We start from the raw sequence: 15,647 nt of genomic DNA on the forward strand, positions 1-15,647 counted from the left end.
TGAGGACTTCCGTCTTGTCTGAGTTCAGCTTCAGGCGGCTGATCTTCATCCATTCGGCGACTTCCTTCATTCCCTCGTGTAGGGTGGCTCTGGCAGTGGCAGGGTCGTTGGTGAGGGAGAGGATCAGCTGGGTGTCGTCGGCGTAGGAGATGATGTTGAGGTTGTGTTGGCGTGCGATGTCTGGAGGGGGCTCATGTAGACGTTGAAGAGGGTGGGGCTGAGCGAGGATCCTTGAGGTACGCCGCAGATGACTTCGGTGACTGCGGATCTGAACGGGGGAGGCGGACTCTCTGGGTTCTTCCGGCGAGGAACGAGATGATCCATTCCAGTGCCTTCTCTTGAATTCCGATGTTGCTGAGGCGCTGTATTAGGGTGCGGTGGCAGACTGTGTCGAACGCTGCAGAGAGGTCCAGGAGGATGAGGGCAGCTGTTTCCCCGTTGTCAAGCAGGGATCTGATGTCGTCAGTGGCTGCGATGAGGGCGGTCTCTGTGCTGTGGTTGGCTCGGAAACCGGACTGTGAGGGGTCAAGGGATCCGTTCGTCTCGAGGAAGGCGGCGGGCTGTATGTTGGCGGTCTTCTCGATTACTTTGGCAGGAAAAGGGAGGAGCGAGATGGGGCGGAAGTTCTTGAGGTCGGTGGGGTCTGCTGTTGGTTTCTTCAGGAGGGCGCTGATCTCGGCATGCTTCCAGCTCTCCGGGTAGGTGGCGGTGGTGAAGGAGATGTTGATGATGTTCCCGGAGTTGGGGTGCGATGATGTAGTCGGCCTTGTTGTAGACATGGTGGGGGCATGGGTCGGTTGGGGATCCGGAGTGGATGGTGTTCATCGTGCGGGTGGTGTCTTCGGTGCTGACAGGTGTCCAGTTGCAGAGGGTGGTGGTGGGGGGCGTTGATTCGGTGGTAGGGTGCGAGGTCGGTGCGCTGAAGCTGTTGTGTATGTCGGCGATCTTGCGGTGGAAGAAGGAGGCAAGTCAGTCGCAGCGGTCTTGCGAGGGTGTGACGTCGTTGTTTCCGGCGCTGGGGTTGGAGAGCTCTTTGACGATGCTGAAGAGTTCCTTGCTGTTGTGGGTGTTGTTGTCTAGTCGTTCTTTGAATGTTGTCTTTTTAGTGGTACGGATCAGCTGGTGGTGTGCGCGGGTGGCGTTCTTGAGGGCAGTCATGTTTTCTGAGTCTGGTCGTGGCGCCAGGCTTTTTCGAGGGTGCGGCAGTTTTTCTTGGATGTTTGGAGTTCGTTGGTGAACCACGAGGCTTTCTTGCTGCCGGGTCTGCTGGGAGGGTTCTTCAGTGGTGCGAGGTCGTCGGTGCAGTTGGTGAGCCACTGTGTGAGGTTGCGGGCAGCTTCGTTGGGATCCGTTGTGCTGGCGGGAGGGTTCTGGCTGAGGGAGTTGGTGAGCTGGTCGGCGGTGATCTTGCTCCAGCTCCTGCGGAGAACCTGTTGCGGGTGGTGGTGGGTTGTGGTTCTCCTGAAGCTGAAGTGGACGCATCTGTGATCAGTCCAATGAAGTCCGGTGGAGTGGCTGAAGGAGATGTGCTTGCTGGAGGAGAAGACGGGGTCAAGCGTGTGGCCGGCGTAGTGGGTGGGGGTGTTCACCAGTTGCTTGAGTCTGAGGTTGGCGAGGTTATCCAGCAGGGTGGTGGTGTTGTTGTCGTTGTTGTTCTCCAGGTGGAAGTTGAGGTCCCCTAGGAGGATGTAGTCTGGGGAGGTCAGGGTGTGCGGGCTGATGAAGTCTGTGATGGCTTCGCTGAATTGTGTGCGTGGGCCCGGGGGTCTGTAGATGAGAGTGCCTCTGAGGGTGGTCTTGGGGTCGGTGTGTATCTGGAAGTGAAGGTGTTCGGCGGCGGTGAAGGTGTCGTCGGAGTTGCTCGTGATGCGGATGGTGTTCCTGTGGATGATGGCGATGCCTCCTCCGGTCTGGTTGACGCGATCCCTCCGGGTGATCTTGTATCCGTCTGGGATGGCTATGGCGATGTCGGGTGCTGAGGAGGCGTTCATCCAGGTTTCCGTGAGGAAGGCGACGTCTGGTGATGTTGTGTCGAGCAGATTCCAGAGTTCGATGGCGTGTCTGAACAGAGCGGGTGTTGAGCAGGATGCACTTGAGGTGGTTGTTGCTGGTGCCTGGCCTTTCAGGTGCGGTGCTGGTCCGGAGGCAGGTGAAATTGCAGGCTTGGCAGGTGAAGGGTCCGTGGGTGCGTTTCGGGGTGGCTCGGTAGCAGGCGGGATTCCGGTTGGGTTTGAGTGCATTGAGGGTGGCGGCGTTGTAGGTCCGTCGTGTGGGCTGGCATCGTTGGCGGCCAGGGGTCCTGGCGCTGTGCGCAGTCCAGGTGCGGACGGGCGCAGACGGGCTTGCCTTTGGCGCGCCTTCGGCGCACAATCGGCGTGCCCGCTGCGCTCGTCCGCTGCGCGTACGTGCGGCGACCTCCATAAATGGCGAAGTGGGAGGGAGGAGCAGCTGGGAGGCGGGAGTGGGGTGGCTAATGGGTGGGATACAGAAAGAAAAAGGGGCGGGCCGCAGGGGAGCAGCGGCGGGGAGCGGGGAGGGGGAGAAGCGGCGGGAAAAACAATCACGGGTACACGGGGGCAACAAAATAGCAGGGGTACAGCTGAGAAAACAAGAGACTGGCAAAAACAGGGGAAAAACGAATACAGGACGAAGAAACTCGCACACGGTACTAACACAAGCAGTCCAGTCACTCAGCAGTCCAGGCGCGAGGCAGCGGGGCAGCAGCGGAGGGGTCAGGGGTCCTGGCACTCACGGGGTTCGGGGAGCCGCGCGGTGCGTGGAGCGACTGGCCCTGCAAGCAGGGACAAAGGTCACTGGATCATTTGTCTTACCCACTTGTCTGTAGTGATGGAATTCCAGACAGGTAGGAACTGTGAGAGTCTCCCTCCGACCGGAGAGGAATGGTCTGGAGGTAGTGGAAGAAAGTCACTGTTTGTTAGTGGAGGAGGTGCGAGTATTGTTACCTTGGCCTCTCCCTTTGTTGTTATTTCCCCTGTACCCACCTCTGAAATATCCCTTGTTGGGGGATGTTTGTGTGGAACTTTTGTAGGAGGAGGAAGCAGTATCTGTACTGATGTTTTTGGATGCACCCCTATAAAAGGAGCGACGAAAGGAGCCTTGTGTAGATGGAGACTGTAATGCTCCCACAGATTTTGCAGTCTGTGTCTTTTTTCATTTTCTCTAATGTTGTGTCTGCAGCTGGGCCAAAAAGTTGTTCCTGATTGAACGGTTGATTGAGGATAGTAGTCTGCACTTCTTGTTTGAACCCAGAAATGCGCAACCATGCATGCCTTCGCAATAACACACTTGTGTTGATTGATCTAGATGCAGTGTCTGCTGAATCGAGCGCACCTTGGTCAGGCAAATGCTGCATTAAGCCCTCAAGCTCATCGTAGTGAGCTATCCTCCAGTGATTAGCTGCTTGGGATGCAACTTGTTTGCCTTCAGCGTCTAGCAATTTTGACTCTTTGTCTGGAGGTGGAGAATCCCTGGAGGTCTGTGAGTTGGCCCGTTTCCTTTCATTGGTCACTACCAGGGAATCTAAGGGGAGCTGACCTTTAATGTAGGTGGGATCATAAGGGGACAGTTTATATTATTTTATCAATCCACGAATTGAGAATCCTGGTTCTGTCAGGGTCTTTGAAGATGTCTGGAGCATTTTTTATGACATCTTGTAGCATGGGTATTGTTTGTACTGTCCTCTGTGATGTGCAAAAGTGTCTACGAGGAAGTCTTTCTCTGTGGGGTCTGAATGCATTTGCACGCCATGATATTGGGCAGCCCTATCAATGAGCTGACTAAAGCCAATGTTGTCATCTAAGGGAGATGGCCTGGTTGGGTAAGCTTCTGGATCAGGAAGGTCTGGAGGATCTGCAGGATCATTGTAATTTGCCCATGTGTCGTGAGTTATAATAGTGTCATCATCAGGGTCATCTGGAGGGTTAATATGTCCACCCACGTCCCCTAGGTCATCATCATCATCATCCTATGGTGGTGGTCAGTGTGGAGAGAGGTCTAGGAGAGTGTATGGGAGATTTTTCAGGAGATAAAGGTTTGGTAGGAAGAATAGGAGAAGAGGGTTGTAAGGGTGAAGTTGCAAAGTCTCTTTTCTTCACAGGCACCTCAGGAGAGTGTGAGGTGTCGAATTTCCTCTTGTTCTTGGGGAGACTGACAATATGGCCTGTTTTAGGGTCCACATGCAATGTCCTTTTTTTGGGATCGAGAGGAGCTGGTTGAAAAAGTTCTTCCAGGTTGGTGTCTCCTTTCGTTGTCGATTTTTTCGGTTTCGAACACGGTTTTGATTTGTAGTCTAGAGCCTTAGAAGTTTTTTTTGCTCCTTCGGCTTCGACGTGGAGTCAGTAATCTTTTTCGGATCCGAAGGTTTTCGGGGTTTGATCGAATCAGCGTGTCGACGCACATGAACAAAACAATACCGTCGATTTGTGATGTTTTGCGCGTTGAAAGGTTTGGCAACACGGTACTGAACCGGAGCGCCGAAGTTACATCCGAACCTGATGGCGGAAAAAAACAATGTAAGGATGGAGTTGTTGCCCATGCGCACTATTGTCCAAGGGAGGGGTCACCTATCTCGTGACTACAAAGACTTCTTTCAAGAGAACAACAAACTGCAATCATCTGAGCCCAACACCAGATGGCGATCTATGCTAAAGTATGAATTCTGCAGCTCATATGCCTCGAACCAATGTTTTCTCACTCTTCTGTGCGAATTCCATATTCCTACTGAGAGGATGGATTCTAAAATGTGAGATTGGAAGCAGCATATGCCAGCACGGATTCTGCCTCAAGGGCCATTAGCACTGGAGCTAGTGACTTGCTAAAATATCCAAGAGCCTCCTTTATAGACTGCTATGCTGCTTTATAAACTGCTGAAAGAGTATTATATCTCTGGAAAATGATGAAGCTACCTTTTTTTTAGCTCCTACATCACTCACAAAAAGTTGGTCGTCCACCTGGAACTCTTGTGCAGTCAAGGGAGAACGACAATGCTCATTTCGGTTCGAGACAGTGGAGTCGCTCTTCCTCTTTAGAGGGATGTGGAGGAGCATAAAAGGCAGGCAGGCGAACAAATTGTTCCAGATGCAATGGAGTCACCGCCTTAGGTTGGAAAGAGGCCCGGGTGCAAAGCACCACCTTGTCCGGGAATACCATAAGTTAGGGAGGCTTGGATGATAAAGCCTGCAGGTCACTCACCGTCCGGGCAGATGTAATTGCCTCTAGAAAAGATGTTTTAGGGTAAGCAGCCAGAGGGGACAATTGTGTTGTGTCTCAAAGGTAGCACACGAGGTTAATGAGACCCAGATTCAGATCCCACTGAGGCATGATGAAGGGCATGTACAAGCCCTTTTTGAAAACTATGTACAATAGGGAACTTAAAAAAAGATGGTTAGTCAGGCAGCCGCAGGAAAGCAAACAGCAGAGAGATAACACTTGAGAGTGCCCAGGGCAAAGCCCTGCTGGGTAAGGATAAAGAGAAGAAAGGCAGAAAGAGTCAATATACTTATCTGTACAATACTTTTCACATTTTTGCCAACGGCAGACATATACCGTCTGGGTGGAGAGCCGCCTAGCCGCCAGGATAATTTTACAGACTTCGGAAGGAAGGTCAAAAGGTATCAACTGTAACCGCTCAATCTCCATGCAAGGAGGCGGAGAGTTGACAGGTTCGGGTGGAGGACCCTGCTGTTGCGCCATAAGATCCTCTAGAAGGGGCAGCCTGAGTGGAGGATCGATGCTTATTTGAAGAAGCTCGGGATACCAAACGCTCCGTGCCCAAGCCGGAGACACAAGGATGACTTGGGCCTGGTAGTTCTTCTCATCTTCTTGAGAACTCTGGGCAAGAGCAGTATGGGCAGAAAAGCGTATGGGGGCCTGAGCTCCACTCACAACAAAAAGTGCCTCAGAGCAATAGTTACCTTGGAAACTCCAATGCACAATACTGCTGACATTGTGCGTCCTTTTTGGAGGCGAACAGAACCAACCAAGGCTCTCCCCACTGCTGAAAGAGTCCTTGTGCCACCTCCAAAAGGAGACACCACTCGTGATCCCCAAGGCATCAATAGCTAAATTTGTCCACCCTGGAGTTCAGAAAACATGCTGGGTGTTCCAGCCATGTACAGAGGCGCAGGGCCTCTTGACAACAAGTCCATGATCTATCCCGCCCTGCTTGTTGCAGTACCACATGGTGGTATTGTTGTCCATGATGACTTGCACTAACTTCCCCTTGACAGAGGGAAGAAATGCTTTTAATGCTAGTCAGATCACCCGGAGCTCCAACAGGTTGATGTGGAGTTTGGATTCCGCCTGAGACCTCTGTCCTCTGATGTCCACCTTTACCAGATGGCCACCCCATTCCAGGAGTAACACATTTATCACTACCGTCGGGTCTGTTTGGGGCAGGGAGAGGAGTCTGCCTTTGACCCAATCACATTTTGTAAGCCACCACTGCAGGTATTTTGCAGTTCCCTTCAAGATATGGAGAACGTAGAAGAAATTCCCCTGATGCTGCGCCCACTGGAACTTCAGGTCCCACTGCAGAGCCCGCATATACCAACTGACACCATTTACCAACAGGATGCAGGAGGTCATGAGGCCCAGCAGCCTCAGTCTCATTTTGACCAAAATCCAGGATAGAGGCTAAAACCTCAGTATCATAACCTGAATATCCTGCACTCGCTGTTTGGGAGGATAAGCCAGAAACTGCACTGTATCCAGTACAGCCCCGATAAAAGGGAGCATCTGACAAGGAGTCAGGTGTGACCTCAGTACATTTATAGTGAACCCCAGTGAATGCTGGAGGTCTGCTGTAGTCAGGAGGTGGGAGAAGAGAGCCTGGGGCAAGGATGCCTTCAACAGCCAGTCGTCGAGGTAGGGGAAGACTGACACCCCTAGCCTACACAGATGTGCCGCAACCACCGCTATCACCCTGGTGAACACCCGAGAGGTACTAGTAACGCCAAAGGGGAGCATGGCAAACTGAAAGTGCCCACGGCCTACCTTGAATCGCTGGTCACGCCTGTGGGCTGGCAGAATGGGCATAAAAAAATACACATCCTGCAAGTCCAACACTGCCAGCCAGTCTCCTTATTCTAGCGCAGACAAGATCTGAGCCAAAGTGAGCATCTTGAATTTCTCTTTTTTGAGGAAGAGATTGACAGTTCGGAGGTCTAGAATAGGTCAAAGACCCTTGTTCTTTTTTTCGTAGCAGAAAGTAGTGGGAATATCAACCAATGCCTACTTCTGATATCGAACCCTTTCAATAGCCCACTTGGCCAGGACAGCTGTCGCTTCCTCTCGGAACAAGATCAGATGATCCTCCGTCAGCCATTCTTAAAATGGCGGTAAAAGGTAGGGGGGATTGGAAAAGCAGAGAGTAACCCCTCCAAATAATCTGCAAGACCATTTGTCTGATATTATGGACTGCCAATAGAGGAGATGATATTGGATTCTCCTTCCAACTGGGCAACCATGGCCCTGCAGAACCAAACTAGGAGGACTTAGAGGTTGCAGTTGCCGGATGACTTCTGGCTACCATTCCCACGGGGTCAGAATGCACCATGTCCACGTCCTCGCACAACTTGGGAAGCCTGCACAGGATGGTGGACAGAATATGGATGACGTAGTGGTACAATTCAATACCTCCGAGAATCAGTTCCACATTTTTTATATTGTGATTACATGTGCTTATATACAATTCTGTTTCTTTAGTGTGGCAAAGCATTTGTTTGTTGGCATTGTGTCCATGTTATGTGAAATCCATCCCAGTGTATTGAACACTGTACTGTATAGCAACTGGTGTTTAGGCTCATAAGACCACCTTTAGAGTGTATTATTACCCTTAGGCCTACAGTCCACGGTAACAGCCAGCAACATTTTCATTTATTGTTGTTAAATGTCTAAGAATGTTACATTATACTTTGCCACCTCTTTAAACGTTTTGTATAAATAATAAAAGGAGATACATTTCTACTTCTGAATGGTACATTAAGTAGTTCTCTCTTCTGGACATCTCCCAAAAAGCCATGTGTTCTCAGCTAAGTGCGGCACCGTAAGGCCACCGTTGACAAAACCGATCTGCTAAGCGAGTCAGTCGTATATATAGCACACCTAATGGTGAACTTTACTGCATCTCTCCCATCTTTCACTGCTTGGGAGAGTATGGCTCGGGCCTCCTCTGGGACCTGAGGCAGCACTTGCGCAACCATTTCCGATAGGGTATGGGAGCAACGGCTCAATAGGCATATGGTGTTCACTGACCGCAATGCCAGGCTAGTGGAAAAAAACATCCTCTTCCGAAGAGCATCCAGCCTCTCGGATTTCCTGTCCGGGGAGCAGCAGGTAACGCGCCATGGGAAGTCGAGGCTTGGTACCAAGTTCTTAGGGGTGGGGTGCTGGGTGGCGAAACTAGGATCACCCGTGGCCTGGCGATGGCGGTAGGCAATTGTCCTGTTCACAGGAGCCCCTGTGCTAGGCTTGGACAAGTTCCTAAAAGTCAGGGCTCAATTAAAGGGCAATAGGCGTTCGGAAGAGGAAGCAGCAGGATTTAGCACCAGATTTAGCTTGACGGCCAGACAGGGAAGTCTGAGGTGAAGGAACTCTGCAGCCCTCTATACCACCATTTCATAAGAAGCTCCCTCCTCTGTAGCCATGGTAGAAGAAGAGAGCATACCAGTATCTGGAGAGGTGTCCAGTTCACTGGCCTTGCCTAGTTCCTCATACCAGCCCAAAGTCTCACCAGAGGTGTACAACTGGTGCACCGAAGGGGTCAGCCCACCCAAATACTTGGCGTATGGCCTTGTAAAACTCCTTTATTGAGGCTGTGCGGAGTCGGACGTGGCAACCGCTAAACAGAACCATGTCTGGAACGTTGATGTTCTTCACTCGTCTCTCCAGCTTTCGATGGACGAGGAGTAGTTGAAGTATGTCTAGAATTCTTCTTCTTGTGCCTCTTTGACGAGTATCCTGAGCACCTCGAAAGCAACAAAAAGGATTGGGGCTCCTGGAGTGGTCCCACAACCTTCTTCTTGATCAGGAACGAGACCTCCTAGGAGTCGCACTAGATGGCATCGACTGCCGGGCGACGAGCTGTTTCAGGAACTGCTTCCTCAATGCCTTTGACGCCATGGCCCGGGAGTCCAAAGACTAATTTGAGTTGTAGTCACTCTCGAGACACTATAAACACATAAGATGTGGGTCAGTAACTGACATGGTGCGGTGACATACCCCAAACGCCTTAAACGCTACCATCCTAGATGACATTCTCAACACACAAGAAAAAATATTTGATAAAATGCCCAAATAATTATGTCAAAAACAGACAGGGGGTAGCTCTTCTCCAGATCAGCGCTAACTGGCGTGGAAAGAAAGGAACTGACGTCCTCACGCCTGGGTCGCACCTATATTGGTGACCGTGACGTCACTTCCAGCATCAATGACGCAAAGGGGAACCAAACAGACCCAACAGAGCTCAGGGGTACTACTCACACAAAAGTTTCCGGATCCAGTTTGACATCTGGGAAATCCAAAGGTAGGGAATCTGCAGCTAGAAGTGTCTATCAAATGTATATTTTACAATTCTTCCAAAGTCTTTGTAAACACTTGGAGTGAGGTGGAAGATCATCACGTCGTCCACATACAATAAAATTCAGAGAGTATAAGACCCTAGCATGGGCGGAAAACCTGGAATGAGGCTGACTGAACTTGTGGAGGGGGGTTATATTAAGTGAAGTTCCTTAACAAATCATGATAAACTTCAGATAATACTCCATAGCAAAGTGTCCAAAGAAATGTTGCTGAAGAATGGCAAAGTAACATAACATAAAGTAGACTAAACAACTGCTCTAGTATTGCACATAGGGAATGTTTGGCACTGCATTAATCAGCTAAATGTATCCATACTATCATATTTTGTACTGTCCTGGGATATACAATAGTTGAGTGACATTATCTGAGCAAAGTGTAGACTTTTTTCAAGCTGAAAAGTCTGGATAAACTGGAAGCACTGTGGACACCAGAGAGATCAGGATCATATGCACAAGGGTAAAGATGCAATGAGTGTCTTACCTTCCCCTGTGCGACGAGTTCCCTTTGAGCTGCAGAGGCAGACTTCACTAGGGCACTGGTAGCGGCGGCAATGGCTTTCGCTGCCTCCAAGATCTGCTCTTCAAAGTCGAGAGTCTCATCAGCTTGCTGCAACCAAGAGAGAACATAATCACGTGGAGTACATCAGACCCAACTATTACTGGGTGAAGGGGTAAATATACTGCTAAAAGGATCTCCCTACAACACTGTCGGGACAAGAGCTCACCAAGCTCATCCATGGGCAACCGGTCATATTAACACAACACTTGGACAGAAGTTAGCATGAAACAGGCTTCACTGTTACAGGAGAAAAGGAGGTTAAATGACATTTGCAATATTTTTTCTGATAAGCACAGAATGGTAACCACAAATAAAGACACTTAAAGAACTGCTCCTTTAATAGAATACCATGATCTCAACAGGGAAACAGGATATACAGAATGTGTTCAATACCCCGTTGGCTGTAAAGTGTATAAATGATAAAAACATTAACTGGCTTATTGCCTGGAAAAATATTTCAAGAAAAACTAACTTTTTCTAAATCGAAAGCAAAAACCCCAGTCTTGTGAGACAGGACGTTAGCATAAGTTTATAGCCCTACCTTACATGCACTGTGGAGTTTATAAAGTGACAGAAGTAAGCAGAAGAACACTTCCTCTGGATCTTTCAGCAATCATGACATGTTGGTGGGCATTCTTTACTAGCACTAAGAGGATACAGGGGTACAATCTGCATAACTATGCACTGGGCTCAGCATTATCAAATATCCCATCCAATAACTGCAAGATCATCCCAAGCATAAACGTATACTGTAACAAAAACAGAATGCAAGTTACAAAAATCCACTTATAATAGCATATTATTCTGTCCACCATGTATAGGGAATGATAAAAACCTAATTGATGCATAAACAAACATGGTGAGAATGTTTTGCTTCACTTGGGAACAGCAGGTTCTTGGCTTGGACTGCTCTTAACAGATTCTCTTTCAGCTGACCCAGGGCTCATCAGCTTCTGAGCTCACAAGAGAAGGATGCAGCACACAACTTTACCAGGGGACATCCTGCTTCTGGACTCCACATAGCAGCTGAGATCTGGCACCCAGCAGAGATGCTCTACCGAGGGTGCTTCATCCCTCAAAAAGAGCTACTGTTAGAGTGACCAGGCGTCCCGGGCTTGCTCGGACAGTCCCGGGTTTTCACCATCTGTTCAGGCAGATTTTGGCAGTTTTGGCCCATGTCCTCATTTTCAGTGGGGGGTCGAATGAAACCAGTGAGAGGCACTTATTAGGTGTTCTAAAGTTGTGCTAGTTAGCACCTGTTATAAGTAAGAAATTGAATTTACAGGTAAGATGCTGGTTTTAGAAATTACATTTTATTTATTTTCTTAGTGCTTCTTCTGTGTTCCTATGCTGATAAGAGTGGTCATTCTGCGCAGCACCGTTGACGTAAAATTGTAGTAATACTACTTTTTTGCAATATGTCCCGGTTTCTGGTTCTCAAGATCTGGTCACCCTAGCTACTGGTTGTCTCTAACGAAAGGAACCAAAATCAGATTAGAGGTATAAAACAGCCGACCACTCTAAACCTTTCAAAGCAGCGCAGAGCCTTCTTCAGGCACAAGGCATCAGACTGCTGTTCCGGCACTGGTCATCCTCGGCCTCGTCCTTTTTAGGTCTCGCATAGGCAGCGCATGTGCTGCCTCTCCGAGGCATCAAGTGATCAGTATTAGTGGTGAAACTCCACCCATTGCGTTTCTATTTGTTTTGTGGCTTGCCATTGGTTAAATCTGACATTGCTCTTCTTATCTCGCTCATTGGTTGGCTGGTGGTCCGATACCTCACTTCCTTTTTGCTTCAATTTTGCAGGAAGCAGCACCGACCAACTACAGTTTAGTTCCGCTGCTGGGCTGTTATCTTAGGACTACTTCCTTGTTATTAATTGCTGTCCGCCGTTGCATTATCATCCTTCACCCACCCGTGCATGCCACCTGGAACTATGATCTGTCTCACCCGGTCTGTAGCCAGGCAGCTGTAGCGAACATTCTGGTGCCTCTCATCATTACCCACACAGCGTTGCATGTTTGTGTGTGCAGTCGCAGTGCAGCGACCACCGCTGACTAGTTTTTCTTTCTTAAGAATTGCACTATGTTGAGCCTTTGGCCGAGAATCAAACCCAGTTCCCCAGTTTGCACAGTCTGCCGCTATAGACGTTAAGCCACATACACACTGATGCTTGAAATTCTTTTCAGATGTTAATCTTTCTACAGTTGGAGAAAATTGCCAAAAGAAACGCTCATTCCTCCAAAAGTTTCTAAATAGAGCAAAAGAGAGAAAGAAACTGACGCCAATTTACTTTGTTCCAGTACAGCAAGGGTTAAATAGTTAGAGGAGTTTGTGGCTGAAGACAGCGTTTGTCTCTAGGCAACTATTTGACAAATCATGTCTTTTTGAGTACAGAACATGTCAAGTGTATACGTATTCACCCAGATAGGGAACAAAACGATTTATCGCGCGCGCCTGTGTGGTTACGCTTTTAAGTTAGGAATTTCTTTCAACCTCTATAATTGAAAGCGGGATTTTACAGTCTTCGCACTATTGGTCATCAGGTAATATTAATCCTTAGTGAATTACGAAGGCAATTGGGGACGAGGAAGTCCCTTTGAATTATGTAATAACGTGTTTGTCACATAAAACCACAAACATCTTGGCACTGCCCTCTTAATCATTCATTGGTACGTTGAGTATATCTAGTGACATCCGTTAAAAGGCCAGTGGAGGTGTCCTTTGTAGACTCACATTTGTTTGTCACAGCTCGATAATTCCAAGATATCCTTTATTTTGCAGGTTCTTATTTTAAACAAGAGACCAATCGGTTACACAGCTTTCACAGCAAGTGTAGTTTATGGAGGCTAAACTTTTTCAAATGAAATATCTTACAGGCTCCGAGCATGAGAACGCATACCTTACATTTGGTCGCCAGTCTAACATGTTCAATCAGAACTATCGCCACCCTGATAGCTGCATCTTTAGCTCTCAGAGCTACATACCGCACAGCTCTTCCTCCCAGGGAGCTAACTTAAGTGTACACAGACGGGGAGCAAGAGCGCTTTCGGGATAGTTTTTAGAGGATGGAGGAGTTGTTGCTGTCGGGCACCGTGGGTGTGCAGGTGGTGGTCGGGTGGTATCTCAATGGGGCACTAGGCTGCCGCTCTTGCATCCTGCTGGCCAGCTACTTTTTCACAGCTGGGGCTGTGGTCATGGGAGTCGCCAGCAACAAGGATGCACGGCTGCGGGGGCGCATCATGGTGGGGCTCTGCATCGGTGAGTGTGCGCACCCTGGTAGTAGCGCTTCTCTGTCTAGCTTACGTGACTTAATAAAAACTCATGCGCCTCTTTAGTGCAACTGCAATCAGGAGCGGCCTTAGGCACGTGCAAGCTGTGCACCTGCAAGGGGCCACCAAAACCCAGGGGCCACCACGCCAATATATATCCTTAATATAATAATCCCCTGAGGATGGATACATATTTGCGTTGCGGCCCCTGGCAGGGATTTGATGGCCTCCGGCTCTGTTCCGCTTCCAAACACCCTTACCCCCCCCTCTTCACTGGCCTACGTGCTCCGCCCCACCCGGACCCCCTCTTCCGGGGCCTCCTACGTACGCTCCCTGCCCAGGGCCGCCATGAGCCTAGAGCCGCCCCTGCTGCAATCTCAAGCGCCTGCTTTCCATTTGATATATGTGCTACTTCTTAAAGCATTCAATCCTCTGATGCTGCAATTTTCAGTGCAGCATCTATACCGAATGTCCTGCGCTCTCTGTAGTAACTAAAGCTTTTCAGATGTAGTGCTTCTCTGTAGCACTTTTTACTTCTGTGTCCGAATGGAGGGCTGCCAGACCTGCAACGGAGAGCTTCTGGTTTACAAAACATCTTCCACCTCGCTCTAGTGTCTTTGCAGTATAATGTTTCTAAAACCCTTGTACTTTGCAGTAGCGTTCCTGCAGTGTAGCGCCTCTACCTATATATTTTGGGATAGCGCTGATGCGCTGTCGGTATAGTACGTCTGCTGTATAATTGAAACTCCACCATCTCACCTGGTTACTGCCAGATCAGCACTATAACACATCTGGTTCACCGTGGTTACTCCACGCCTATGACTCTTAGAATGCATGTGTTCAGAGCATGTTCGAGCGCCGTGAAGGCAGCTAGAGTGCACATTTTTTGTCTGAAAGCAACTTATGTTAACAGGCCTTGTGCACAAGCAATGAGTCAAGCCCAGGAGTGGACTCAGAACAAGGCGTTTTGGTGACCACGTCCCGAATGCCTAAGGACGCCAAGAGCAGAGGGAGCCGCTCACTGCACTGCCTTCTTTACTGGCGGCAAAAAACACTCTGCCATACTGTTTACTTGAGGCCACACAGGGATGGTCATATTGTACATATTTAGCAGTAATCTCATAAATAAATTGCCACCATAGACTTAACGAGTTTATCATCACACAGGCAACAAGCATTTGCAATGCGTCTCACATTTACATGAGCTTAAGCTATTGGCATTGTAAATGACAATGTCTTATGTATGTTTTAAAAACCAAAACATAAATAAAAGGCATTGTCATTTGCAATGCCAATAGCTCAAACTCGCTTAAATGCGAGACCTATAGCATTGCAAATGCTTGTTCTTGTTCATGTTCACACTTCACAGGCATTAATTACTATCTGGAGCCTAGCCTTAGAGATGGACATCGTAATGCATTTTTTAATTATACTGAACCCTTGATATATTATTTTCTTTTCTTTGTTTACAATACCCCTACCCCGTGAGCGAGGATACAATGGCGGTTTTATCTGGGCTACTGATTCGTGAGCAGCGCCCGTGGCCGCAGGTTAGCTGCAAATCAGATGCAACCTCCTCTGCACTGACTTTTTTTTAAGGAAAATTCTTCTACGTCACACTGGTGGTCTGAGGCGCTTACGGACGGATTCGTGTGTTTCTTGAACTGGCGTTCAGATTTGCTTGAAAAGAGAGAAAGAACCTATTATTTTAGGCCAAAGAAGGAGCACCGTTTATTACTAAATGATTCCACATTTCATAGTGCAAACTTCCATCCAGTGCGGCGTAAAACACCCCCCCCCTAAAACACCTTAAACCCCCCCCCCCCCACACACACACACACACACACACACACCAACACAGTCACTCTCATCCCCGCCGCAGTATGCGAGTAGAGGACCACGAGCGACTCTCCCATATCTCACAGTTGTTCACTGGCTGTGGCCTGAACGGGGGCCTGCCTGTGGGTTTCAGGACCCCCTTCAAGAGTGGTGGGGGGGGGGTATCCCCTGCACTGCAGGGGTGCGTGTTCCTTACGCCCCTGGCTGCCTCCACCTGGTTCATTCAGAATTCGTACTGAAGGTTTCAGTAAAATGGAAGTGAATGTTTTCAACATTAAGCATTCCAGCTTCGGTGGTTCCATCTTGGGTTCGGCCGAACTGCGGTGTTATGGCGCCCCCTGGTGTCAAGCAGCTTAAAGCAGCCCACTACTGTCCTCA

At 49.0% G+C, this 15,647-nt stretch overlaps 1 protein-coding gene across 2 annotated transcripts in view; it reads right to left on the minus strand.

Moving 5' to 3' along the window:
• Window positions 1-15,647, minus strand: part of TLN2 (talin 2) — a 1,508,116-nt gene that overhangs the window by 41,147 nt on the left and 1,451,322 nt on the right. For both annotated transcript variants that reach the window (XM_078684194.1, XM_078684193.1), the window contains one exon: window positions 10,081-10,206. In XM_078684194.1, coding sequence (XP_078540320.1) covers window positions 10,081-10,206 — 126 coding nt within the window. The remainder of the gene's footprint in view (window positions 1-10,080; window positions 10,207-15,647) is intronic.

This window comes from Lissotriton helveticus, chromosome 3_2 (genome assembly GCF_964261635.1).
Source record: "Lissotriton helveticus chromosome 3_2, aLisHel1.1, whole genome shotgun sequence".
Classification (NCBI taxonomy): Eukaryota; Metazoa; Chordata; class Amphibia; order Caudata; family Salamandridae; genus Lissotriton; species Lissotriton helveticus.